At 40.8% G+C, this 25899-nt stretch overlaps 1 protein-coding gene across 1 annotated transcript in view; it reads right to left on the bottom strand.

Moving 5' to 3' along the window:
* ITPR1 (inositol 1,4,5-trisphosphate receptor type 1) overlaps nt 1–25899 on the bottom strand; it is a 163617-nt gene that overhangs the window by 97174 nt on the left and 40544 nt on the right. The window contains exons 4-24 of the mRNA XM_084293035.1: nt 24856–24971; nt 21262–21348; nt 20066–20224; nt 18691–18789; nt 18137–18220; nt 17905–18051; nt 16456–16551; nt 15020–15064; nt 11849–12003; nt 11034–11133; nt 10448–10608; nt 9602–9743; nt 9070–9228; nt 8318–8490; nt 7935–8054; nt 6486–6680; nt 4966–5217; nt 3476–3617; nt 2411–2564; nt 1899–2086; nt 291–429 (exon numbers count right to left, since the gene is read on the bottom strand). Of these exons, the coding sequence (XP_084149161.1) occupies nt 291–429; nt 1899–2086; nt 2411–2564; nt 3476–3617; nt 4966–5217; nt 6486–6680; nt 7935–8054; nt 8318–8490; nt 9070–9228; nt 9602–9743; nt 10448–10608; nt 11034–11133; nt 11849–12003; nt 15020–15064; nt 16456–16551; nt 17905–18051; nt 18137–18220; nt 18691–18789; nt 20066–20224; nt 21262–21348; nt 24856–24971 (2913 nt within the window). The remainder of the gene's footprint in view (nt 1–290; nt 430–1898; nt 2087–2410; nt 2565–3475; nt 3618–4965; nt 5218–6485; nt 6681–7934; nt 8055–8317; nt 8491–9069; nt 9229–9601; nt 9744–10447; nt 10609–11033; nt 11134–11848; nt 12004–15019; nt 15065–16455; nt 16552–17904; nt 18052–18136; nt 18221–18690; nt 18790–20065; nt 20225–21261; nt 21349–24855; nt 24972–25899) is intronic.

Genomic DNA, 25899 nt, shown 5'->3' with positions numbered 1-25899 from the left:
ATACCTCTCCTTCCCACAGTACTTCTGGGGAATGAAAGTTCTGGTGGGTAGAGGAATCAGCACGGGAAAATGGATATGGGAATCAGATTCACATGACAGTGGTGTTTGTTGCTGGCATTTTTTTTTGGGGGGACAGAAAATGGTACATGACACAACACATGACCACTGCTTCAGTGGGACTGCTTGTCCTATGCCAAAGCTAGAACTTGAATTGATTATTCAATTGGCATCTCTAAGATTAAAGAGCCTTCCTTAACATACACGAAGACATTCTTTGCAAAGTGACTAACCTGGTACGTTTGCTGGCATTTCTTGACTGCTGCTTCCAGTGGGCGATTCGGTCATCTGGGCATTGCTTTCATCAAATTCGTGTTTAAATATACAAAGTAGGCAGGAGATTCTGTAGTCCAATCTCACATTCAAAATAAACTAGTGATACAGAAGCAGTAGAAATGTTGCAGTAACTTGCCTGTTTCCAGCACACATACACAGCACTGACACAGAATGCAGTGATACCAACACACAAGGTCACCACAGCAAAAATGTAGATTTAACTTGGAGAAGAGGTATGTAGAAGGGTTTTGTTTCTTTTTCTTTTTTAATATCCCCAGAATACAGATTTTTTTTTCTGTAACTTCAATGTGTATCCTTACAGGTAAAAGACTCTGACAGAGTTTTGATCCCTTATTACTGTCCAGTGCATGCACCCTCACACTGCCTCCCCCTGCGACGAGGAAATCATTCCTGTCTGCTCTGAACCTGAGCTCCAGAGCCAGGTCACTGCCCCAAGCAGAGCCCCACAGCCTGTTACAGCCCAACAGGGGCACTTCAGGTGTGCTGGGGGTGTCATCAGCACGAGCTAGTACAGCTCAGCCGTCTCCTCAGTGCTTTACAATTAAATCTGAACAATTTTGAGGAATAAAGTGCAATGCAGAGAGCACTTGCAGTTCCCTGCAGTTCAGGGGAAAATGCTTAACGCCAGTTTTAATAACCCATGGTAACAGGGGGAACACTGGCACATTAAAATACCCTGCTGCAACATGCCAGGCCATATGAGAGCAGTTCTGAGTTTAACTAAAATTAGCAATGGTGAAAGGAAGTGAATCAAGCCTCCCCTGCATGCTGCATCTGTTGCTGAGCGGAAGGGCACGACCCCAAATCCAGCTACGTGCAAAACCTCCCACAGAGGGCACAGCACAGGGAAGGTACACCACGGCGTGCCTGCTGCCTTGTGTACTTCGCCCACACGCCTTTTGCAGCATTTTGGCCTACGTGAACTTGCCCATGAAGTTACTGAACAGAACGGGGACTTGTACAGCCAGGGAGGGAAGATGGATTTCAGCACAGCGATTTTGTGTCACCAACACAAAAAGATCAAGACAGAACTGTGGAAAAGGGGAAAAAAACTTTTGTCTTCATGTTTTGAAGCCTTAGGAGTGAACAAGTGGAAAAAGACAGGCAAAGATGGAGGAGGCTGCAAGAGGCTGGTGCATGCATAAAAACCGCTCAGGCCGATAGCTATGCAGAGAGAAGTATCAAGTATAACACCCTTCCTTGGGACATCTAACAAGATGTTCCTGGGGATTTGGAGAAACCACAACAGTAGGGGGACTATGAGCTCTCCACTTCAGCAAATCAGACATTTACAAGTCACTGTTAGACTTCTGTCATACGCAGAAGTCCACTGCTGACTCATTTCTATCACAGGCTTTCAGTCATGGCACAATAGTACTGTCACATGTGAGATGAGTGCTGCATGCCTGGAAAAGTTGCCATTGTGACACTGCACCCATCGAAGAGTGGGACATACAAGGCAGGAGTGAATTAAATGGCAGCACGGCACTATACTAAGACTTAAATGCAGCACGAGATGCTACATTAGTTTGCATTGCTAATACCTGAAGTATTTCTATGATCTTCAGCTTGGTGTCCATTACCAGGATGTCCTCCTTCTCTGGTTCACTCTGCTTGACATTTCCCTCAGGAGCAGCAGCAAGCGGAGTCATGGGCAAGAACCCGCCACCTCTGAGCACCACCTGGGTCATCAGCTCACCGACTCCGTGGATTGATCTCATCACATTGCTCCCTTCAGAGAGGTAGGTAAACAGTAAGGTTATGATGGCGGAATGGGACTGCATTAACAGAGCAAGGACCCTTCACGTCCTACAAAGAGAAATTGTCTCAACATTAAACAAGGCCAGCTGCACACCTGAGTGCCTGGAGCAGACGGAGGGCAAGAGGAGCACTGCAGTACTCACAGGGCACACCTGCCCTCTCCCTCGTTCCTCACAGACATCACCCTGCTTTACAACAAAGCCACAGAGTAGATGTTGAACCCGAACTGATGTGTTTAGATGAACCAGAAACTGCTGATGAATCATCTCCCGTGCCACTCATTTTTCAGTCTTACCTTTACTTTCCTCGCCTTTTGCCATCTTGGTAATAGGGAAGATGGTAGTGATGTGCACGCAGTCTAATATAGCAAGGAGGATTTTGGTTAGTCTGAGGAGGTCACAGAAGTTGTAGAAACCAAAATATATCAGATTTCTGGCTAGGTTAACAACCTGCCAAAACAACAATAGAAAGCCTGATTAATACTAAGCATTTTGCTACAAAAAAACAAGTTTTCAACAGAATGAAAAGACCGATAACCTGGTTGCGAGTCCCGATTACAATACCTCATAATTCCATGTAAGACTGTACAGTTCTGCATGTTATCAGAAAGCTTTCTACTTTCTACAAATACTGAAATGCCTGTGGTAACAGTCTGTACCTACAATTCATATTCTATAGCTACAAAGTCGTATTGTATTTGTCTCATTACAGACAAGGTAAGATAGGCCAAGACCAGAGAGAACAGTTTTCTTTGACAGGAACACACAGCATATCCAGAGATTACTGTTTCCAAGTTATCAAGCTTTCCCACAAGTCCTCCACATGCCACAAAAAATAATTTCACATGTAGTGCAAATATTTAAGGCAGACCCAACAGCTGCACATTCCTCAAATAATTTCAATTTTTTTTTAATTCACTGTTCAAGAATACTACTGCATGCGTCTGCTACACTTTATTTGCACAGACAGAATATTTCAATTGGTCAGTAAGTCCCCAGGTACTGTACAGTTCTCTTCATAGATAATACTGTAAGCTCTAGAGCATTTCTGTGCATGCAAAGTGTTGTTTTACTGAGTATTTATGCCATTAAAGCTTGACTTTGTAATAACACAGAGCACAAAAAGCAAACAAGGCTGCTGCAAGCCCAAGACATAAGCTTATATGCATTAATTGTATTTCAAGAACTGTCATTGCAAACTATCACTAACTTCAGTGGGGTTGCCTGCATGAGAAAGGAGCACACTTGGCAGCACACGCATGCTGTGGCTCAGTGTTCACTAAGTACTTGCCCACCTATCTGGTGTTGAAAAAGGTAACACATTCCACCAAAAAGCATAAAAATCAGAACTGGATAGCTACCTCAAAAGTGAGCTTATTTTTCTCTTTATCAGAAAAAGGGAACCTCTGACACACCACATCTCTTAAATATTCCTCTACAAATTCCATTGTTTGTGCAAATCTCTCCTTAATTTCATCTTTGGAGGTTCCACTGCTATCATAGCTGAAGAGGGAAAAAAAACAAAACAAAAACAAAACTTAGCATGCAAACACACAGGGCTTTCCCCTGATACAATTTTTCAGTGATTTGTAAAACTCCAGGAGAAGTTAAAGGCTGTTAAATAACTTATCCAAACGAGGAAACCAAGAAGCTGACACCATAATTTCCCAGCTTTTACTGTTTTATCCCATATACTCATTTTGCACTATTTAAGAGTGTCTGATGAAAACAAAAGGAAACAAAAAAGAATCTTGTCCCAGTAAAGAAGCTTATTTTTCTTTTAAACCAGAACAGCGACAACCTATGTACAGCACTAAGAACAGATGTGGCCAAGAGATGCTGACTGCAAATGAAAACAATATATTCAAAGTAGACTTGAACTTTTCTTAATAGAAACGTTAAGTTGGTTTCTCAGTGTGTGTAGGGAACTGTAAAAAAGAGAATCCCCATAACCTTCCACCAACTGCCTTTTTTTCCCTCTTCCTGTTTGGTCATGGGTCACTCACCGTTCAGCCTCTGCCAGAGCTTCAGCCATTTGTTTCTGTTTTGGCATTTAAAGCTGAATATGATTGCATTTCTCTCAGAGAAGACGACTAGGCCATTGAGGAGGGAAAGGAGGTTAAAAAACACTTTACGCCAGTACTAACACTGAAAGACTCAAATTCCTAAAATTTAACACAATTATAATATGTTCGTTTCCTCCAGCTGAAGAAGCTGAGCCATTGAGCTACTCTAAGCGTTAGGTTATCCCTACAATTGAGTTAATATGAGTCTATGGTGAAAAAAATCAAGTCTCCAGTCTGGCTGTGGTTTTGTATGGGTCTTTTACCCCTGCATCAGAGTGTTTTCCATTGGGGTTTAAGCAACAGGACTCTGTGTCCAGGACATGACTTGTTTCAGCATCTTCCCCCTTGTCTTCACTTCTGCTTGTGCTAGCTTCTGTATGGACCATCTGCCTTGAAGAGTCAATATTCTAATTGAATAAGGCATGAGAAAAACAAAATAGTTCTCTGTTGCCTTCGCAGAGCTAGGTCACTATCACATCACCCCAGTCAGAGGCAAACGTCACTGTGATCATTGGATGTTTTGGAGAAAAATCACCTACGCCTTCCTGCTTTACACCAGACCCGCACAAGAAGGTTATTTTATACTCAGGAAGGTCCTCTCCAGAAAACATCACAGACAAATGAAGCTACAAGGATTGAATTAAAAAACTTGTAAGAATAAGAACTTTTTTCTCTCCCATCCCCCCTTTTTTTTTTAAGCACAGAAACAGCATAAATGATGCATCAATTCGGGATTGATCCAGTTTCATTTTTAAGAAGATGGAATGATTCCAGCAAGCACTTACTCATCAATAGCAATTTCAGAAGGTATCTCAGACCACAGACGAGCATACTTCACTGGTGTGACTTGTTCCTGGGGGTCACGATCAACATGCATGTGAAGCATTAGCCGGCAGAAGGATGCTCTCAGATCATACGGCAAGTTTTCATCAGACATGCAACGGAGAATGAGATCCACGTCCAGCTGGCCAGATATCTCATTTATGGCTAAGTACTGTCGATCAAGGCACATTCTAGCAAAGAGGTTGAGCTGGTATCTTTGGGGTGGGGGAGAAATACACAAACAAACAGCTTACACTTTAATTTCCAGAACCTTCCACGGGATAACTGATAAACAATTGCATGTTCAACAGACCAATAATTAACTTTTAGTCATAAAACACGTCCAACATTCGTGAGTATTCATATGGATTTGTGTTGAACAGTGACAACTATGTTTCCCAAGGAAATGAATGTTTAATTGGAAACAGGCTGCTTTTAAGCCTAAGCACTTCTCATGGGGCCTTGACCAAACTCTACACTAAACAATTGTTTTAAGCACATGCACAAGTCTATAAAGTGAACTGAAAATAGTTAACACTAGCAATTCTCTTCAAAAGAAGATGCAAGAAAGCTTATCTTGAAATCAAATATATTTTTTCAAAATAGATATTATAAAAGAACATCTTTTGAACACAGCCCTCCAACAGGCTCAAATAAAAACATGCATTGAGTCTACTACATGAAACCTTTTAATACAAATGATAATGCAAAAAATAAAATGAAAATCAGCTATTAGAAAAAATCTAGTAGTACTTTCTGCACCACCACAGTCGAGTCTGTCAAACTATTTTCAGAAGTTTATAACCCAGACACAGGAATTTGGTTTGGGCTGAAACCTGATCTTACACTATGCCAAGAACTTGGTGTCTTGTCAAGTCATCTGGAAATATCGCTTCACATTAGAAACTGCTAAAAGCATAGCCTAAGCTGTATGAAAGAACAGTGCATTAATCAAACCAAACTTGTGGCATTTTCCTAAGTTCATATACTGTCCTGCTGAGGGCTACAGGACTGCTAAACGCTTTGAGGTTAGAAAGAGGTTTAGAAGGCAGGGAGAACAGCAGCAGCTCTTTTTTAAAATCAAAAGCAAAGCCATTTGTGCACTGAAATCCTGTTGCTCCTGCACGTGGTTTTTCACCCCAGTTACCGTTTTGGTACAGTTAACCTAAACAGTTAACATACAGACTCTGTTAGCATGCACTTATCTGGAAACCAAGCAGAAATACAGGCAATGGTGTGCAAATCCAATGCACTCTAAGCTTCAGCTAGTTTAAAACAGTTTAAACTTGCTCATGCTGATAATTTGACTTCTTGCTACGAACCTTATGCTGTTAGCTCCCACTTCATCCTCATTCTCTAATGGCTATTTCGTCCATTAGAGCAGCATCCTGTCCACAAATTCAACTAAAGCCTATACACTGAAGGTCCCCCCCGCAATAGTCTCAATGAACTTTGCTAGCCAACTACTGCACACGCTGTTAACCTGTAATAGCTGAGTACGTCCCGATCTTCCTTCTGCCCTTCCTTAGCATCCTGAGCCAACTCTCTGATACTCTTACTGCGGATTTCCTTGTTACTGTCTCTCCAGAATAGCCACACTTCTTCCTCATCTTCTCCAACTTCCAAGGCATTTTCTCCACTTGACACTTCTTCAAACTCGAATCGAGAGAGGACCAGCCTGCCAGAATGAAGTGTGGTTAGATTACAAACTGCCAAGACCCATGCAAATCTTTAAGAACATTTCTTTTAAAACACTTGCTGAAATGTACTGGCGATATAAAAGTAATTTTATGATCTCACCTGCATTAAGAAAACACATTTTATTCCTGAACTCTGCCAAGTAAAAGCTGAATACCTTACTCTTTCAGCAGTAGCAGTTTACTACATAAAGTCTTTAGGTTTTATTATTAAAGGCATTAGAGTGAATTTAGGTAAGCTTTCCATTTGGCCCTGAAAAGATCAATGGTACACATATATTTCACCTCCATTCAACTGATGAAAATAAAGAAGCAAAGACATCATGGCTAACTGACTTGCAAAAAACATCTTTATGGGAGAATCTGTTCAAAGAATATTCAACAAGCTAAGAAAAGATTTGGTAAACAAAAATATCTGACATTTGATCAGTACTGGATCCCCTAAATACCAACTGGATCAAAACTTTTCTGCTTATGTGACAAAGCTAGAAACGAATCAGCCACTAAAAAGGCAACTATGGCTTTTAGTTCTTCAGCAAAAGAAAGATCATACATCTGAAAAATATAAACAAAATGTACAAATAAGAACCAATAACTGATGTAGCAACTTCAAGTGCTGCTGGAAATAAATAGTCCTTGTAATTTCATGAAGAGCACTATACACCTTCAAGAATATTCTAATCCATGCGGATTTTAACTACCTGACAAAGATCTGTTTCCCTTTTACAGTGTTTTGATATTGATTACCTGTGCGCTATGCCACATAGTGTGTCACTACAAAAGATGGTTGGGATTTACTGCCTGCTGTGATGCTCCAGCAATGGCAGGGCAATGCTGAGACCAAAATCCCATCAGTAGGGGGGAGAAAGGGGTGAGCAAAGATGCATCATCTTTTGTTTTGCTGCAAGCTGAGCACAGTGTGCACGTACCCAAGAAGTGTTCAGTCACATCAGACAGCTCAAAGAGGGAAGCCTGAGGCCCAGAAGAGAATCAGGCCTATAGAACCTTTACAAGAAGTCATGTACTTTGATCAAACATGAAACATCCAAAAGATGTCTCTGACTACTGGGCTGAGAACGCATATAGCAGACTTTTGCAGTCATCAATATCCATTTATTGTGCATCCAAAGAGGACTCCACACTGCTTTCTCTAGAGATGTCAGCAGTGTTCTCTGCTTTGAATCACCTCCCTTCTGTTTCACACTAGCAAAACCATCTTTAAAGGATTTACTTACTTAGTTTCAATGAGTATGTCTGCATTCGCTGGATTCAGAACGGCTTTACAAATCAACTCCTGTGTCACTGGAATAGACTTGTTCATGGAAACGCACAGATCTGAGAGATAATCCAAAAACCTGTTGGAAAACGTAAGCCAAAAGGGTATCAATCCACACTGAGATTTAGACTGAGGAAATCTATATTTCAGAAAGAAAAAAAAAATCAGAACTCCAATTTTACACAGCAGAGTGAGACTGCTGCCCTAGTAGGAAGTTGTGGAAAATGCCAAAAAAGAAGAAGCGAACTTAGTTGTGTTCTTGCTAGCAAGTTGGCAAGTACAGATTTTTCTCAGAAGACCAAGAGGAAAGGGTAATCATGGGCTTGAAAATGTAGCTCTCACCTGGGCTCCCTATTTTTCCTCACAAGGCTAACAAAAGTATCAATCTCAGCAGCTGTGATGTGCTTCTCCAAGAGCTTGCGATTGTTATGGAGCAGTGCGGTGATCGTGTCCTCAGCCAAGACATCATAGCCAATTTGTTTCTGCATGAAGCCAAACTGCTTTGCAATGTATTCCTTTGAACCAAAGGGAAGGACAAAGGTGGTGCAATTAAGTCTCAGAATTTCAGAAAATCATCAATAACAAAACAGAACGACTTGTTAATGCCACCATCCCAAGAAGCGAACTGGATTACATTCTTATTGTACTTCCTTTGAGAGAAAGTGAGTAATGACAAAGTCTTAACATCTCCCTCACCTCTGGGCTGGAGACCATCAAAGCATTTATCCCCATCTGATATGAGTTTGTTTTTAATAGCTGGGCAACAAAAAACGTACATCCTCAGTTCACAGGCCAACTTTCAATGGAGCTTGTAGTACGCAAGAGTAAAGAAAATCTTAAAAGTTTACCTGGATCAATAGCAAACCCGTTTCTTTCAGAAATTTCCCTTAGAACTAGCACTAATTACACTGTACATAGTCTGACAGAGACGAAAGACAGCAGATAGAGTAAAATTGAGCAATCAAAAAAATCTCTTGCTGACTGCGAAATCACACCACTGCATTAGCAGGATTTAATTAACAGGATGTAGCTCTAGTTTTTTGGAGCACAGGAACAATATCAGTGCCATTGAAAGCTGCAAACATATTTCAAACCTGATTCTTTCTGTAATCCTGCTGAGAGTGCCTCAGCACTCTGTAGCAAAGCCGACATATGTGTCTGAAGGGAGCGTGCCGCTGGTCTCCGAGCTCCTCCAGCCGCAGCATCGGGCCATCACCGCTGTCCGTAAATGGTGCTTGCAACAACTTGAAAATCTGTGGATTTATGAAAAAACAGGCAATTAAATCTCATGAGGTACTGCCTTCGTTTGATTAAAATTAATGTAAATGTAAAATTAAATTAATGTGTTTGTATCTTTGAATTTCTACAAGACGCATCAGAAATACTCTATAATTGCAATGTTTGTTTCTTGGCCAAAGTACAGCCTGTACAGAAGACACTGTTTATCAGGTTTATTTGCCAACACATGCTGTATTTTTTTGTTCTTGCAGTACTATGCCTAGAGTCCACTGACAACCTGCTGAAAGGATCCTTTGGTCCCCATATTTTGACCAGGTTCTCTACTATTAGGATTTTCTTTCTGACAACTCTTCTGGTAGGCAGAGTTTAAAGAAAAATGCACTCTACCTGCTTTAGAATATTCTGCTCTCTCATCAATTTTTGCCGTTCTCTATTGGGTTTAGAAAATACCACTTCAAGCACGTCTTGCCCAGAATTAGTTCCACCAGTAACAAAGTAGACCAAATCCTCCAACAATTTGGTAACAGATCTACAGAAATGCCAGAAGTTGTTAATACAAGACTAAGTTTTATCTGTTAAAAGAACAATGACAGTGGTAAGGTTATACAGATTTCAAAATGTTAAGTGACAAAAAAAACATCCATTAGAGACTAACCCAGACATTGGATAAAGCCCCTAGGTTTGTAAGGAACTTTAAATTAGGAACTAGTGCTCCCTTATTATTACAGGTTAATGTTTAATAGCCAAACTACAGAAGCAGTAAGACAACAATATCACTTTAAGGCAACTTTTGCTCCCTAAGTCCTATTTGGCAGTTTTTTTGTATTGCCAGAAAAAATAAATCAGATGATAATCTCCCCAAGACCAAAGAAAAGACGTTGGCTATGGAAGCACATGGACCCTCATTTTACACAGCAGACCGTGCATTCTTTTTGAGTGGCCACATATTTTTCAAAGACATTGTCAGAGGATTTGCCAGAAGTCATATGTTCACTCTTCACAAGATGGATTATAAATTCCCACACTCATTTTGCAAAGCCCATCAAGAAAGGCATGCTATGGATTATTCCTCCAAGTTCACAACAACAGTTCCCATGCTCTCTTTTCACAGAGCAACAAGGAGGGGCTGACAGAATATGGCTTGAGAACCTTCACTATGGGCAAATCAACAATAAAAGAAACACATTGAGTAAAGCAAAGAATATTATCTGAACCAAATTCTTGTCTCCTTACCTCCTTTCATTCTGGGTTATTGTTCCCTTTTCCAGCTTGCCAGCGATGGAACCTAAAACCTTACTTGCATCATTTGCAAAGTCCAAGTCCCGAACCTCCGCAGGAGAAACTGGTACTATAGCAAAAGCTTCTTTGTCCTCTTTCACTGGAGAAGTACCAATCTAAAACCAAAGAGTTTTATTACCAAACCAAAAGGCAGAATTGATACTAAAAAAGACAAAAAGCCATACTCATACACAGCCTCACTTAGAGATGTTACGAGAACAGTAGCACCCTGTACAAGCTCACAGGTGTTCCCAGAACAGAGAAACATCCGGTGAGACTAGAAAATACTGCCATAGAGAGTAGGAAAAAATTCTCCATGTGCTGTTGTAAATTAGAAATTTAACAGTGTAACTATTAAACTACTATGAAAAAGTAATCTTTTAGATAAAATATTTTGTGTAGGCACTATTTACCACTGTCGTACTGCTACCTGTTTGACAAACCCCAAAGTCTCAAGGGACTGGAACTTCTCCTACTAATAACATATTGGTGGAAGTACAGAAATTAAAGGATGTGACTATAAAAAAGTAGCAGGTCTTACTTTAAGCATCACAGGTTTCTCTTCTTCCTTATCAATAGGGATATTGGTACTATGAACCCAGGTGTTAGTGCAAAGGTGTCTAAGTCTGACATAAGAGTTCCTGAAAGAAAGTCAAAAGTTTCAAAATGTGAGTCATTTTCCCAATAAGGAAATCTTAGCATTGTTCAAAAACAGAAACTGTTGTCAAGAACAAGTGAAAAAAAAAAAAAAAAAATCACTCCACAAACTGTGGCAGCCAGAACTGCTGCATTTGGAGGCCATGTTAACTCACACCACCTCAGAGAATCTGAATTTTTTCAAGAGTCACTTGGATGAAGTAGATCAAACAAATACATCATGCTTTCTGGGTGGGAGCAGATAGCAAAGAGCCCACATTCGAACTCTGCATCTTTGGAGATTCGGCATCTTTTGAGTAGCAAGAGGTACGATATGAACAGTTAAACAACCATACACAACAGAAAATGAAATGCTAAATGCTGGATGTTGTGTCCTAGCAAATACAATACAGGCAGGTCAGGGGAAATAGCATTATCATAGACCCCAGAATTTTGTCAGTTTCTTAACTGGAAAGAAAGTGACTTTATTTCAGTTTCCCCATTTGTAAAATTGGATATTGTTACTTGTAAGTTCATTGTAAAATACTGTACTGAAGCTCTAGGCATTTGCTAATCATTTTTATATATGAAAAAGAACCTTAATTTCATATGAAAATAAATAGTGAGAAAGTGCTTTACCTAAAACCAAACCAAACCAAACTAAAACCAAGCCAAACTCCAAGGCAGGTGGTCAGCTCTAATGCTATCATTAGCTCGTACCTGGGGACAAGGCTGTCTCCTCCTCGCAAGGTGGTAGGGTCCAACTCAAATATGGAGGAGATATCGTTTCCTTCAGGCACAGACACCAGAGAGTACGCCATCTTCTCCTGAGCATCACGCAAGCCTCTTCTGGAGGCATCCTGCTCAGGGTCCAGCTGCAGAAGAAGTCCCATCACGCACAGTCAGACCAAGCCCTCCAGACCCAGCTGCCTAGCGCTGCATAGATGCGCTCTGTGATTTGTAGACATAGCTCTGAACCACTCCAAGCACTGGTTAAGATGACTACACTTTAGGGTACCAGTAAAAGTGAAAGTAGCTCCTCTTGTCAAACATTGCTTTGCTTTCCCTAGTGTTAATAACTTCTGAGCATTTCTAGGTTATAAACACAATAAATCCTCGACAAGAGAGGTTGTGTCTTGCAGCATGCCAAGAGATTCAACATCTCCCAGCTGTTCACCCACAGCACACCAGGAACTCGGAGCAGTTTCAGATGATCCACATCTGCTCAGATCACCACCCTAGACACTACTGGCTTTTGAAATGCATTTAATGTATGGCAGTTGTCACCCTAGAAGAAATTACATAAGCAACAAATACAAAAAACAGCAACACTAAGTACCAACAGCCTTGCTGGGAAATAGTCACCTTCAACAGCAAAAATGGGGCTCAGGTCTATCAACTGCAAATGAACAAAGCAAGAGCTAATCAAGAAGTTAGCTGCCTTGCTGCTTACGCTTCAGCTCACGATGCACTCCAACACAGTGATATGCTACAAAGGACATGGCATCACAAGTATCTTCCTGCCTAAGGTGCTAGCAAATCACCAGCCTGCTTTATCAAAGTAAATATACAACCATCAAATGAGTGAGTAAAACACTAGATTTTAAGATGAAAGGATAAAAGGTTAGGGAAAAAAAAAAAAAGATACAGAAAAAGGAACCACATCTTTTTCTAAAAGCTTTCCTCGGGAACTAGCAGATATAGTCAATAAAAAGCTGTCATTTGACAAAACAAAGAAACCAGCTGCCGATGTAGAAACAAACACCTAACTCCCACATGTAGTTTACAAAGTGATCACCGAGCAATTCACCAGCTTCACTGTGATCTTGGCACCAGTGGAAGGTGGGCACCCCAAGGACTCAGAATGCAAGCACCTGGATTTCAAAGTCCCCGTGTAAGGCGCTCCAACCCTTAAACACAAAGCCGAGCTCGCTAACGCTGCTGCTGCCTCAGGATACTCTGCAGCTAGCACATTTGTAGTCAGTGAACTTGGCTGCAAGATAGTGACATTTCAAGTCTTTGATTTTGCACATGGGAACAGACAGTTAGCTGTATGGAACAGGATTATATATTGGGAATGTGCCTCAAATAAAGAAGCAACTATATACTCAGGCGAGCCCATCTGGAGGCTTTACACCAGGAGAAATTCACTCACTTGGAATGAATTCTCCCAGTTTCATCTGTCTCCTCCATCCCCACAGTAAGGCAGCCACTCTATATTCACAATTTGTAGTACCTTTGACACATCAGGAGACAATTTGTCAGCTACAGAAACTGTGGCAAAGATGAAAATGAGAATTAGCAAATTGGGAATTAGGAACTGGGGCAATTTAGGGAGAATTAAACTTCAACCACAAAGCTGACAGAAGCAGCTCACTCTCCTTTCGAACAGGTACCAGCTTGCATCTCACCCGTGCCATTTAAACCCTGTTCTTGTACAGCTCACTGAGGTATAAAGAGACAACACCAACAACACAGCTCTGCAATGACATTTGCAGAAACCTCCCATGTGAGTGAAGTTAAAGTTTCTGTATCGGAGCAGTGGTAAGCACCCCACACCACCTTGTCACTAGTGCATGTTAAACGATGCAGCAATTTTGTGTCAGAAATGAATTATATGTGCCTGATCCTACTCTTTGTGGTCTATTTTTGCCACCTAGTGGTAAGGAGACACAGTAGGGAAAAAAGCGCGCTGGTTTCAGAGTTGTGCTATCGTTATTACTGCACTTATTATCAGAAGGAGACATTAGCATAACACCAGTAGGAGGGATGTCTATATTAAAGACCTACAAACTCATTAACTTTCAAAAAGTTAAGCCAACAAAGCACTTCAGTGTTAGATTCTTTTTCCACTGGAACAATAGCTGTGTGGGGGTTTTGTTCATGTTATTTTTTTCCACTTTTCACCTACACTTACTGAAGACAAGCTGTCAGAAGATCAGCATTTGCTGCCAAATACTACAGAGAAATAACCAGAATATCAGCTCAGAATCTGGGGGCAAGGGTTAGCCTTTTAATGGCTAGACTGTGATAACAAATCCATTCTGGAGGAGAAAACTGCCCTGCTGCACTTCAAAGCATCACCAGGTGTTCGTCTCCTTTTAAACATGGAGGAGTTCTTTCTCATTTCTAAGTGGAGCAAATTTTCCATATACAGGAAAAATGACCAAGCAAGTTGCATAAGCCTACAATCTCATTCAACTCTAAATATAATCTACAATGGAAAGCGCTGTTCCAGTCCTAACTCTTTCCTCCTACTGAAGCAATGCTGTTTTCCCTTTGACATCAGTGAGAAGCTTCTATTAGCACAAAGCATCGGCACACTCTATCTTTGACACAAAAAAATTACTGAAAAGGACTTGCTTTCACAGGAAAATCAGAAGAATGGCACTGAAATCATTCTCACCCTGCCATTCTTGCTCTCTAGGCCCTTTGTCATGGCTTTCCTGTGACAGGCTAAAACTAAAACGAGAGGGAATTGATGAACCAAACAAGGAGGGCAGAGGACTGGCACAGCACTACGTTGACATCCCATTACCAACACTTGACATCCGATGTCATCTTGAGCAACTTGCTTTTCAAAGCTATTCAAAGCGTGCCTCAAGGAAACAAAGGTTTAAGGAACAGGAAGACAAAGACATTCTACACAGCGGGGAGGAATGGGGTCCAAGTAATACAGGAATTTGGTTACAACTCTATTGCTCTTCACTAAAGCCTACTCCAGGTTTTAATATCCGATCCTCTGGACAGACTTTAAAAGATCATTCTCAGTTTTTTAGTGTCTTCACTGGCAACAAAGCCTGGACCATTTATGCACTGGCCAATTAAATACCAGGGCCTGTGCAAGCCCTCCTCAATTAGGGGCAAGATCGTACTCTTGCCTATACTTACTGAGGATTGACACTCCTGGTCATCTTCCTCATAGTCAGGGTTTACCTGATGAAACAGAATCACAGGCATGTCAAAACTAACAGAGCTAGCAGTGGGAAACAACCTCAGCATGATCTAAACTTGCTTTGTAAAGGATGCACTCTACTGCTACAACACTACCAAGCATGCAGAACAAACATACTACACAAATAGATTTATTCTTAATTGGGCGAACGTCTGTCCATGAATCAAGCAGTAAAATAATCTGCAAACATGCAGACAGATGAAACTTGCTCATGATAATCACTAAAGGAGCAAAAAGAATAAGAGAGTTATCAAGTTTCACTTTTTTTTTTTTTTTTTTTTTAAATTCCAAATGGAATTTCCACCAGAAATCACTGACTTGGCAAAAATCTTTGAGAAGAAACACCCTTCTAACCATGGATAAGGTGAGCAATCTCCTCTGACATGTTTTATGTGATGTAAGAACATGTTTTTGTTCCGGCTGATTAGCAAACCCAAGATTTACTGGAAAAGCTCAGTATTGGACCATTACCGAAAAGGACGTGTGCATGTACATGTGACAAAGCGTTGCTGCTTTTCTAATCTGCTTGTTAGAGGAGTTTAAAATGTGATATTTAATATGGACTTTTCCCACTGAAAATGTTCTCATGTCAAGAACATGGGCTGAGACAGGCTTTCTGCCCTACTACGCACTTTTACATCCAGGGCAGCTTTTATTTACAGAGGTGTCTGTACTGGTACATTGGCATATTTATGCTGTGAATTAAGTAAAACTAACTTCAGTAAATATTGACAAGCATTAAGCAGCAAAACTCAAAATTATAACCCTTGGACATTTTTTTTAAATAAATGGCCTTGAAGTTTTTCTTCGGGGTGGAAAGGAGAGATATCCACTTTGGTGTGCAAAACAATTTATTTGTTCTGTGCTTGGACAGCTAAGTGTTACCTGCAGTTCTTATCAGGCTGGCCTGAAGCCTAACTGCAATTCTGTCTTGCAGTCAGTCCTTTGCTTCTATTAGGAAATCAGCGATTCAAGAGAAACTAACAACAGTTGACTGAATTCATTTCCCCCCCCAAAGGCTCTCAGCTATTTGTAATCAACCCGTGTGATAATACATTCACCCTGATTCTTACTGCCTACATGACAGTGTACAAGTATTTAGCATCTATCCTTTGTAGAAAAGTTTTTGCCTTCGGAATTCAAATAGAAAAGCTCAAAACTACCCCTGCACAGTGGTGTAATTACACATCTTTGACCATGTTTTCTGTGTCTAGCCATCCACTTTTGTATTAGTACAGGACCCAAGCTTCACTCTCCTCCTCTCATCTGTTTCAATTTTTAGGGTGGGAAACGAGAGATTTTCAGAAGGGGTAAAGGGAAGAAGATGCTGTGGAAGGAAAGGCAGAGCTTCTAAGCAAGCCCCAACACCTACCTCTGCTGCTAAGTAGTGTCCAGTAGCAAGATGTTTGAACCTGAAAAGGCTGTTCCAGTACCCGGCACCACCACGACAAGGATCGTGCTGCACTACCTACAATAAAGGGAAACATTCACACTGCACATTAGTGACTTGCTGTATTTCACTTACAAGTAAGGATGGACGTAACGAGGAACTCAGAAAAGATAAACAATCTTTCATGCTCAAACAACATGTAGTACACCAAACACTTTGAGCAATTAGTTCACTTCAATTTACAAACATTGATTTTCTGCTCATTGACTAAGTAACACTCTGCAAAGTCACTGACCACAGCTGGCTCTCCATTAGGAGAAGTGGTATCTGGTGGGTGACAGCAGGAAAATTAAGGTGCTAGCAGCAGAGAATTAAAGACGGTGCTCTAGATGTGCATGTGTTGCTAAGTCCTGAAACAGGCTTCCTAAAGAGATGCAGAAGATACTTTACCTTTGGGTATAACAAATATCTGACCTTCTGAAAGCAGGTGGGGGAAGGCATCTGGAATTGCTTCAAATGCAGCAGCGTTGTACAAGAGTATTAGAGGGCAAATATGATGGTCTGCAAACCTCTGTGGAAAGCAGAACCTTCACTCTGGGGGTACATCCATGTACTTCAGGAAAACATAGCTGACCTCTGCACTTTGGGGAGGGACTACCTCACCTCTGAACTCACATTTATCATCGGGTATCTGCATGGATGTGAACAGTTACCACAAAAGCCTCTGATGTGTTGTAACATGCTCACGTAACACTACTTACAGGTAAACTCGCAATTGAAATGGGGGAAAATGCGCATATCAAACCAGATACTTCTGGAAAGACAACAGGAAAATCATCTCCACCATTGAAATTAATTTTATGGATCTCTCAGGCAGTTCACATGACAGGCATTTGAAATCATATCTACGTAAAACAACTGGCTCAGTCTAATCACACCAAAAGAGGGAGGATATTTTAAGAAGCCAATGATGGCAAAGGTGTTAGTCACTATTCAAAAGCCAAGTACAGTAAAAAATGGTTCAGACAATGCACAGACTAGCAAAGGGTTGCCATCTCCTATCAAATGAGGATATGCATAATCACAGTATTCCACACCAGAAATAGAATGTTCAGTACACTCAGCAGGACAGTTGAAATTATTAGCTGGTTTTAGATTTCAGTGACTGGCAAGAAAAATGACATCACAGATACTTCTGTCCTCTTTTTCTGAATTGTCAAGAACCTGCAATTCAGAGCTCTCTGTTGCAGCATTAGAAAGCCCTCAGTTTTGATTTTGCACAGAAAGCACAGCAAGTAAAGGAATTCTAAATATTAAACTTCAAACACCGGTAAGACTTTCACCTAAAAAAGGAAATCCAGCTAGAAGTTTTTAAGCAGAAATTGTAACTGTCACTACAAAGCCACCCTCAACCCGCATCACAATCCTTACCTCTACTTCCCACAGTGCTTTTGAGCTGGTTGCAGAAGTGGCAGACTGTCTCCCTGTTGTTCTCAGGAAGACATGCTGCTTCTTCCTGTGCTCATCACAAGTCAGAAACTTCTCCTGTTCCGCATGAAACAATCTTACCACATCCCCCTGTCAAAGTTCAGACAGCATGATCAATACAGACATTATGCATCAGCGAACAAGTAAGTTGCAAGCAAGTAATTTTTAGTCTTACCCCTTTGAGGATATCATCTTTATTATCACTCCATTTCATGAAAAGGACTATTTTCCAGCTTGTATTGCAATTCACAGAGTTGACCTGAAAGGAGAAATAAAACATATTAGCCCCACTGTCTTGTGCCTGCACAAGATGCTGCTGCCTTACTGCTTTCATGTTTTTCAACTGAGCACTGCCATCCCTGTTGCACTGCTCTAAAGAAAGCCATTTCTGCATCTATTCCAGAAAAAGTAACTGCAAATCTGACTCGTTAGTAAGTCACACATCATGGTGCCATGACTACTGATTTTGAAGAAAAATCTTATTTCTAGCCAATCAAGCAAGAGAAATCAAACTTAACCTTTGTCAAGTGCCCAAAAGGTGCAAGAAAAGACTTGTAGATATATTAAGGTGCTGAGCAACGAGATAACCATTCCTAAACACCACTAGAGGTACTAATGAACTTACTGAGGGCTTAATTTTGTTAAAACACAAGTCCTGGCAGCCTAGCTGCAATATATAGGAGCTTGTAAAGTTATTCCAAAGCCCCAGCTCTGTCAATCTGCCCTTACCTCATTGCATCCCGGATTATCAACAAGCTGATGACTACTAGCATGAAGAGGCTGGCCAGCGTTGACAGGATTCAGCACTACTTTGTCTCCAATGACAACCTGTAGGTAAGTGAAGCATCAGACAGAAATATTCAGTATGAGAAAGCTTTTTCCTTCCTTCCTTCCTTTTTTTTTTTTTTTTTTTTTGTTAATGGAAGTGATAGGAAGAAATCACCTTCTTGTAGTTTGGAGAGATGCCAGTCTAAATATGAAAACCAGGATTCTGTTTGCTTCAGAATTTAGCTTACTATATTCAGTCATTCGGGCAGAAAAAAAGCCTATACTAATGGATCCAGAGGCTTACAGAAGAAACAGTTTACAGTTCTGGTAACAAATTTATCTGCTACTTTCCATTAGTTTCATTGGTTAACATTTAAGAAGTAATTCTTATGGGAAAAGGTCAGCCAAAACCTCTCCTCCTCCGAGAGGTACTTTCATTTGTAATATCATGTTCCTGACCAGGCTGGCATACGGCTCAAGACAAAAGCACTTTATTATGGACAGCCAAGGTCCTTGTCTTCCCTTCTTCCAGGGTAAAGTCTTACGTAAATTAAAATATAAAATCCTTCTCTGTATTGAAAGGAACTGGTCATTATGATAAAGTGTCTGTAGATAGCTAGGATTTAAAAGAGCTTAATAGCCTATAAGACTATTATCCTGTGCTTTAGTGTGTGTGTGTGTGTGTGTGTGTGTGTGTGTGTGTGTGTGTGTGTGTGTGTGTAAAACGCACAACAGCTACATCAAAATGCATGGGGCTGGTCTACAGGAGAAGTTATTCCTACTTAATAAAACTCACTGGATTTAGGTGCCAAATCCATGCCTGGACTATTCCACAGAGCACCCTTAAGCTTATTAATGCCTGGTTGGGGGCAGGTAGTACACCAAACTCTTGTACAAAGGTAATGCATCAGAACCAATTATTTTCTGTTTTTCCCATGAACAGGGCCATTTGGCCTCATTATTACCTCATTCATCATATACAAAACGATGACAAATTTTGATTCAAAACTGGCAACACTGAAAACCCAGATATTATTTGTTCTAAATATACCAAAGGAACTCAACAATTCCTGCCATTTTGAATTGGACAGGGATTGAGAAAGGCTACCATAATTAGGTCTCTTATTCCTTCCAATGTTAAATCATCCCATGTTTCCAAAATACAAGTTACCATAGCAATTTTCCTCCCCCTCCTGACAGCATAGGAAAAAAGTTGTTTCAGCAACGTAAGGCACGAGAAGCTCTGTGCATCTCATTAACTGGAAGACAGACCTCCCAAAACGAGCTTTGCCAAGCTGTGCACAGAACAATAGACGAGGATATTCTCAGCACTTACACTGTCTCCAATGGAACGCAGCTTGTAGAAAGGCTGGATGTAGAACCAGGAACCTTCGTTTCCAGCTTCGTCCAAGGTCACCCTCATAGCGTTCTTCTCTAGCAGAGCTGGTAGCCTCTTATTTACTGTTAAGTATTTGTTACTTTTTAAGTGAAGCAGCTAGAATAAGAATTAGAGTTCAGTTCTAAGAATGCTCATTTTTCCTCCCCTCAAGAAACAGTGAGCACGTATAGGACAACCACAATATCATATAGAAATCAGAACAATAGCTAGATGATATCATATGAAAATATTGATGAATTTATGCACAATTTCACTGGCACTTATTTCAGTGGATACAGAGTCTTACAGCACAAAACATCTTCAATAATCTAACAGTTCCTTCTCCAGCAAAGGATAAACACTTAGAATTGCCCACCTCATTTTACAGCAGCCTGCTTGAAGACCCAGGACCAAGCGCTGTAAAATGTAAGGCACTAAGTAGTTTTCCCTTTTCAGAAGGTGGTGGTGTAAAATAAGGCTGCTCTTACATTACTTTGCTCAGTCTGATTTGTTTAACAGAAAACTCTACTGCTTTTTTGAAGACTCTCTTCAAAAAGCCCCATCCTACAACCCTCCACTGTGTTAACAGCTCCCACAGATTGCACATGATCAGCATGAACATGCAAACTGCAGCAGGGCACAGCCTGGTTCCTCAGCTGTGTTGTTCAAAACACCTGTTGCCACATTTCCAGTAACTTCAAATACTTTCGTAAAGACACTTTCGATTTTTTTTTTATTTTTTTTGACTATTAAAAATAGTGGTTACTCACAGAACATTTCTACCACCGTGAAAATACATGTTTTAGTGTTTGATGTTTCAACACCTGACTGCAAGATACAGTGTCTGTGCCACGTTCCACATGGCCAACTATAATGTAAGCACAAAAAAGAAATATTCCCAAAGAAATAAATTATATGGTGACCTCAGACAGGAAAAAGCACAGCTAACCCATAATAAAAATTGAATCTATCCATATCCTCACGGAAATCACAGCCATACACCCAGTTTTTGCTTCATGGGATCATACCTCAGGATGCTGACCACCAGGCAAAGCTACAGATTCTCATCTACAAATACTACAAGTGTAAAGTCACATTGCACATGATTTAGCTTAAACTCCCCCACTCAGCTTGCAAAGATGTTCACAACCTACCTGGATAACGTTGCCATACTGGATCACCGTTCCCAGCAGCTTTCTGTTTTCAGTTTCATTCTGTTTCTTTTCCAAATCTGCAGCATGCTGACATGAAAAGAGAACAACTCACTTGCTTTTTTAAAAACAGGGTGGCCAGACAGCTACAGTGCCCTAAGAGTATTTCACAGAACTGGAAAAAACGTGAACATCTGATAGAGCAAGATTTCCTTTTCCTAATTTCCAATAGTATAATTTCTGATTCCCTTTTTTCAGTTGCTTATGAAGATAGATAAAGAACATTTAAATGGTATGAGTTTTGACTTTGACAAATTTGATAAATAGCTGCTACAAGATGGAAAACGAGGCATTAGAAAACAACAAAACACCTGCAGGGGGGAAGGAGAAAAGGGATGGTAACAACCCAAGCCAGGAAGTCTATTCTTCTACTGATTTCTATAAAAAAGAAAGGAAAGAACCTCTACTTTGGTTCATTATTTTACTTTGACAGTAAAGGCCCCATTTCTTCCCCAGTCTGTCTTTTTACGATGACTCTAATCATCCCCGTCACGCAGCAGGATTATTTGGAAGGCTTTACACTTGCCCACTGGAGCTCTGAGTGCACGAGCCCCTGACTTCCCAGCACCACACAGCTCACGCCTCATTAGGTACCGCTCGGTGCTGCGTTACAGACTGGCTGTGAACATACAGCTGTGCACTTCTGCATCATACCAGCACATTAATAAAAGGCAAATCTTATGCAAAATAGAAAAACTAATCCCTATGATTATTCAATCTAATAATTTATAACCCATCCATATAAGCCAACCAGCTCTTCTTACAATGGCTGACTCCTGCCATCTGCTCCACATACTCACTATTGTCTTGTACTTTGTTTTGTTTAAAAACAAGCACGCTATTTAAAACCATTTGTAAACCATTTCATTTGGTAAAGAAATTCCCTCTCACTTCCCAAGAAAGTTGATTTTTAATAAGAAATAATAATTTTAACATGCATCTGGGTAACAGTGATTTAAAACCAGACTTTTTAGGAGGCTCAGCATGACTGTTTATGACTTGCTTCTCAAGAATCTCGAGGACTATGCTAGGTCCAATTCCCTCTTGGAGGAAAAGAGACTGCCCACAATTCCCAACTATATTAAGTAGTTAAAAAAAGACAAAGCTTAGCTCCTTATTTGCAGTAGCTATCTCTATGCTGTTTTAAAGTTTCACCTTCTTCAGCTTACAAAAATTTGCTATTTTTAGGAGTTCTGCTAGGTATGATAAGTGGTTCTTTCTCCAGGAGAACCCAGAATACAGTTGCTCATTTAAACTCAAAAATACATTCAGAAATACAATGCAGCATAATTTTCTTTTTATTATTTTTTTTTCTTGATTTCACAGTACTGCATTGAAAATGAATTTATTCAGGTAAGACACTAGTACCCCTCAACTACCAATGAGGATCACAAACGAGAGGGCTTCTCTGCCTGCACAGGATTGGGTGCCACATTTACTGGAAATAAAGAAAATTGCGTGTTCTGGGAAAACATAATTAAGTCTTCGGACAGATTTCAGAAGCACATACCAAATCTGACAATCACTCAAGAAAAGCACTTTCTCTGGCCACTAGATGTCAGCTTCTCAAGCAGCACTGATTCTTGATACCAAAGAAAGACAAGTGTCCCAGATTTTAAATCCCTTAAATGGCATTAACTTAAAATAACCTGACCTCAGCATTGAGCGTGCCACAGCAGACAATAAATTCCACCAGCAGGCAAACAGAAGCCAAAAAAGGCAAGTGGTGATGATGAATACATCTTGCACCGCTAATTTTGTTAAAAACTATGGGCACTGATAAAGAAGTCTCATCAGAGGCAGGGGTAACTGTTGCATGCACATGTCTTGGGGGCACAGCCCGCTTCCCCCCCAGCACACATTCTGCAAAATGCAGAGGTTTTGGTATATTCTATGTACCAATAAATGGCACGCTCACAAACTTGGCAGAAAATTAAGTTTTGATGTATGAATGGTGTACATGGGACCAGGTTATTTTAAAGCCAGGCATCAGACCTGGGTCACTGAAGTCCTGACGTAGCACATCCTCCAGAACAGTTTAGCCTCATGTGGAAGTAATGCATATTGAACCATTTCCAATCAAGCTGTGAAGTACTCAAACCCTTTCACCTAATCTAGTACACGGTTCTTGCACGGTGGCACTTCTCTGTGCAAGCATCCCTCAGCTGGGGATAAGCACTGGCAAAATCTAATCCTGGATTTCCAGAGGGGCCTCGTCACAAACCAGTAAAATGTCAGCAGAATATTACAGGTCTCAAACACCTGGCCTGGCACGTACTGAGGAAAGAGAAGACAACTTTCAGTGACACGGTAATCCAGCGCAATTACACGGTGCTTTCCTCCGGGCATGAGGCAGTGTTTAGAACATGCCTGTCTTTAAAATCCATGAACTCGCGCACACACCCTGCAGGCATAAACTCTCCCCTTCCCTTACACACCAGAAAAACAAAACCCAGAATCCCCCGACACTTCAAGCTTGATGGCACGGGCTCCTTCTCCTACCATCATTAAAGGGGCAGGAGAAATGCGGCACAAGTGAGGGACCTCTGTGTTACAGCCAGCACAGAAATAACTTTCTCCTTGCCAAGTCAATACTTCTGGGTTATAAAATTATGTTTTCAGAAGCAAAATGAGTCAAACAGCCTTTCTGAAATGCAGGCGCAAGGCAGCCATATGGCAATCAGCAAATGACACTCTCCTACAGGGCCATTTTGTATTTCAGTCTTCAATGAGCTTAATATAGGCTTTAAGAAACTAAAAATGTTTAGAATTGTAATTTTGACATGAAGTACTCCAGCTATGTAATTTTAACATAAACATGCAGTTTATTTAACTCTAAAGTCAACAGATGGTATTTAAGTTAGTTGGCTTTTTGGTGTGAAAAAAAGGAATTCTAGAACCAGCAATCAGCTGCCTTACTGGGTTTTCAACTGCTGAACGTCAACATTTTACCCAGAAAAAATATTAAATACTGCAAGCTAATAAGGAAGTAGAGGCTGTCTGGCCTTATAATTACTCGTAATTACCCATCAACCTTTACATGTATCCCAGCAGCAGTATTTGTGTGAGGCACCTCAATAGATTTATCAGACTATCAGATTTATTTAGCTCATGGCATCTGCCAGCACAGCTAACGCCCGTGCCTTCATGCACTGAGGCACAACGCCTGAGAACCCGCTCCTGTGTTTGTTTGAAGGGTCCTGGTTTCATGCCATTAAAAGACGCCCCCCAAACGCCCACGGAGAGCACTGCTACAGTTAGCACGGGCTAATGACAAAAGCGTTAATTGCTCTTGTGACTCTAACCCAGTGCCTTACACGCTGCCAGTGGACACAGACCTCAAGGGTTTAGCAAAAATCAGGGGAGGCTTGTAAGTCACATCTCAGTGAACGTTTCAAAAGGAGTCTCGGGTACTGATTTTGATAGACTTCTCTGATATTTTCTTGTTAACAGTGTCAGGTTGATTGGAAATACTTAATTAAAGCAGTATGGATGAGAGTGTTTATGATCAACGGCAGCAAAACACTGAATACTTACGTGTAGCTTATTGAGTAGCACCGCATCTGTTGTGCTGTTAGCTCCTGGCTTTGCTGCTTTCCAGAACTGCTTCTGAGCAGAGTACCGGTTCATGGGACATAGTTTGAACAGGCAATCTACGAAAACAACGAAACAAACAGAGTGCTTCAACCAGTCATAATTAGCCGGGCTTTTGCTGCTCGTATTGTCCAAATATTTGAGCAGCAAGGAGAGATTTATGAACAAATTCCAGAAAGCTCTTGATCAGACACATGCTTTTTTGGGCAACAGGAACATTGCCCTGTGAATGATAAAAATTAACTGTTGCTGCCAAACATCTGATGCAAGAACAGAAAATCCATCACTTGTCCCGGTCAAAAACCCCACCATACTAAAATGGTAACGCTTCTCGGTGCTTTCCCAGGCAAACAGATTGATTTTACTCACTCACAATTTCTACTTTCTATACTTCAGCAGGTACATTGCATCACTCGATGTTGGTGTTTAGGCGTGTTTATTTTGTTTTTAATAAGTCAAAGCACTTTATTGCTAAGGAAAACGATGGACAAAGAACTGGAGAAACTTACATAATAAGTAGCAAAAGGAGAAGAAAATACCCCCGAACAACAGCAGGAAAAACAAAAGAAACGCTCACAGCACAGCTCAGCGGTGGCACTAAGCCCCTTGGGTGTCAGGTTCTTTACCAAGTTCATCAACACTGTTTATTTAACATTCTGCTTGGCAAAAGCCAGGAATTACAGCTGATTAGTCTTATTAAAAATACGTTTTCATATTAAAGAGATGCAAGCTTATCAGTAATACAACTAAATTAGCTGCATTTAGTGTTTTTTTTTTTCCATCTGTTGCTACGCAACTGTACACGCAAAAAATAATAAATTAAGCTGTTCAGAGACAGTGCCTAAAGTAGCAGCCTCGAAGTTTAAACAAAGTGCCAAAAATGCCAGGGCAGCCCCTCACAGCACCTCTTTGGCTTTGGTGTGGAGTAAGACTTCAGGCTAATTCCCGTCGTGCTTCCAAGGACTACTGACGTGTGCTTACAGGCAA

Source organism: Netta rufina (genome assembly GCF_964035555.1).
Source record: "Netta rufina genome assembly, chromosome: 10".
Lineage (NCBI taxonomy): Eukaryota > Metazoa > Chordata > Aves > Anseriformes > Anatidae > Netta > Netta rufina.
Note: the sequence above shows the minus strand (reverse complement) of the source record. Positions and strands in the feature narration are given on the sequence as shown.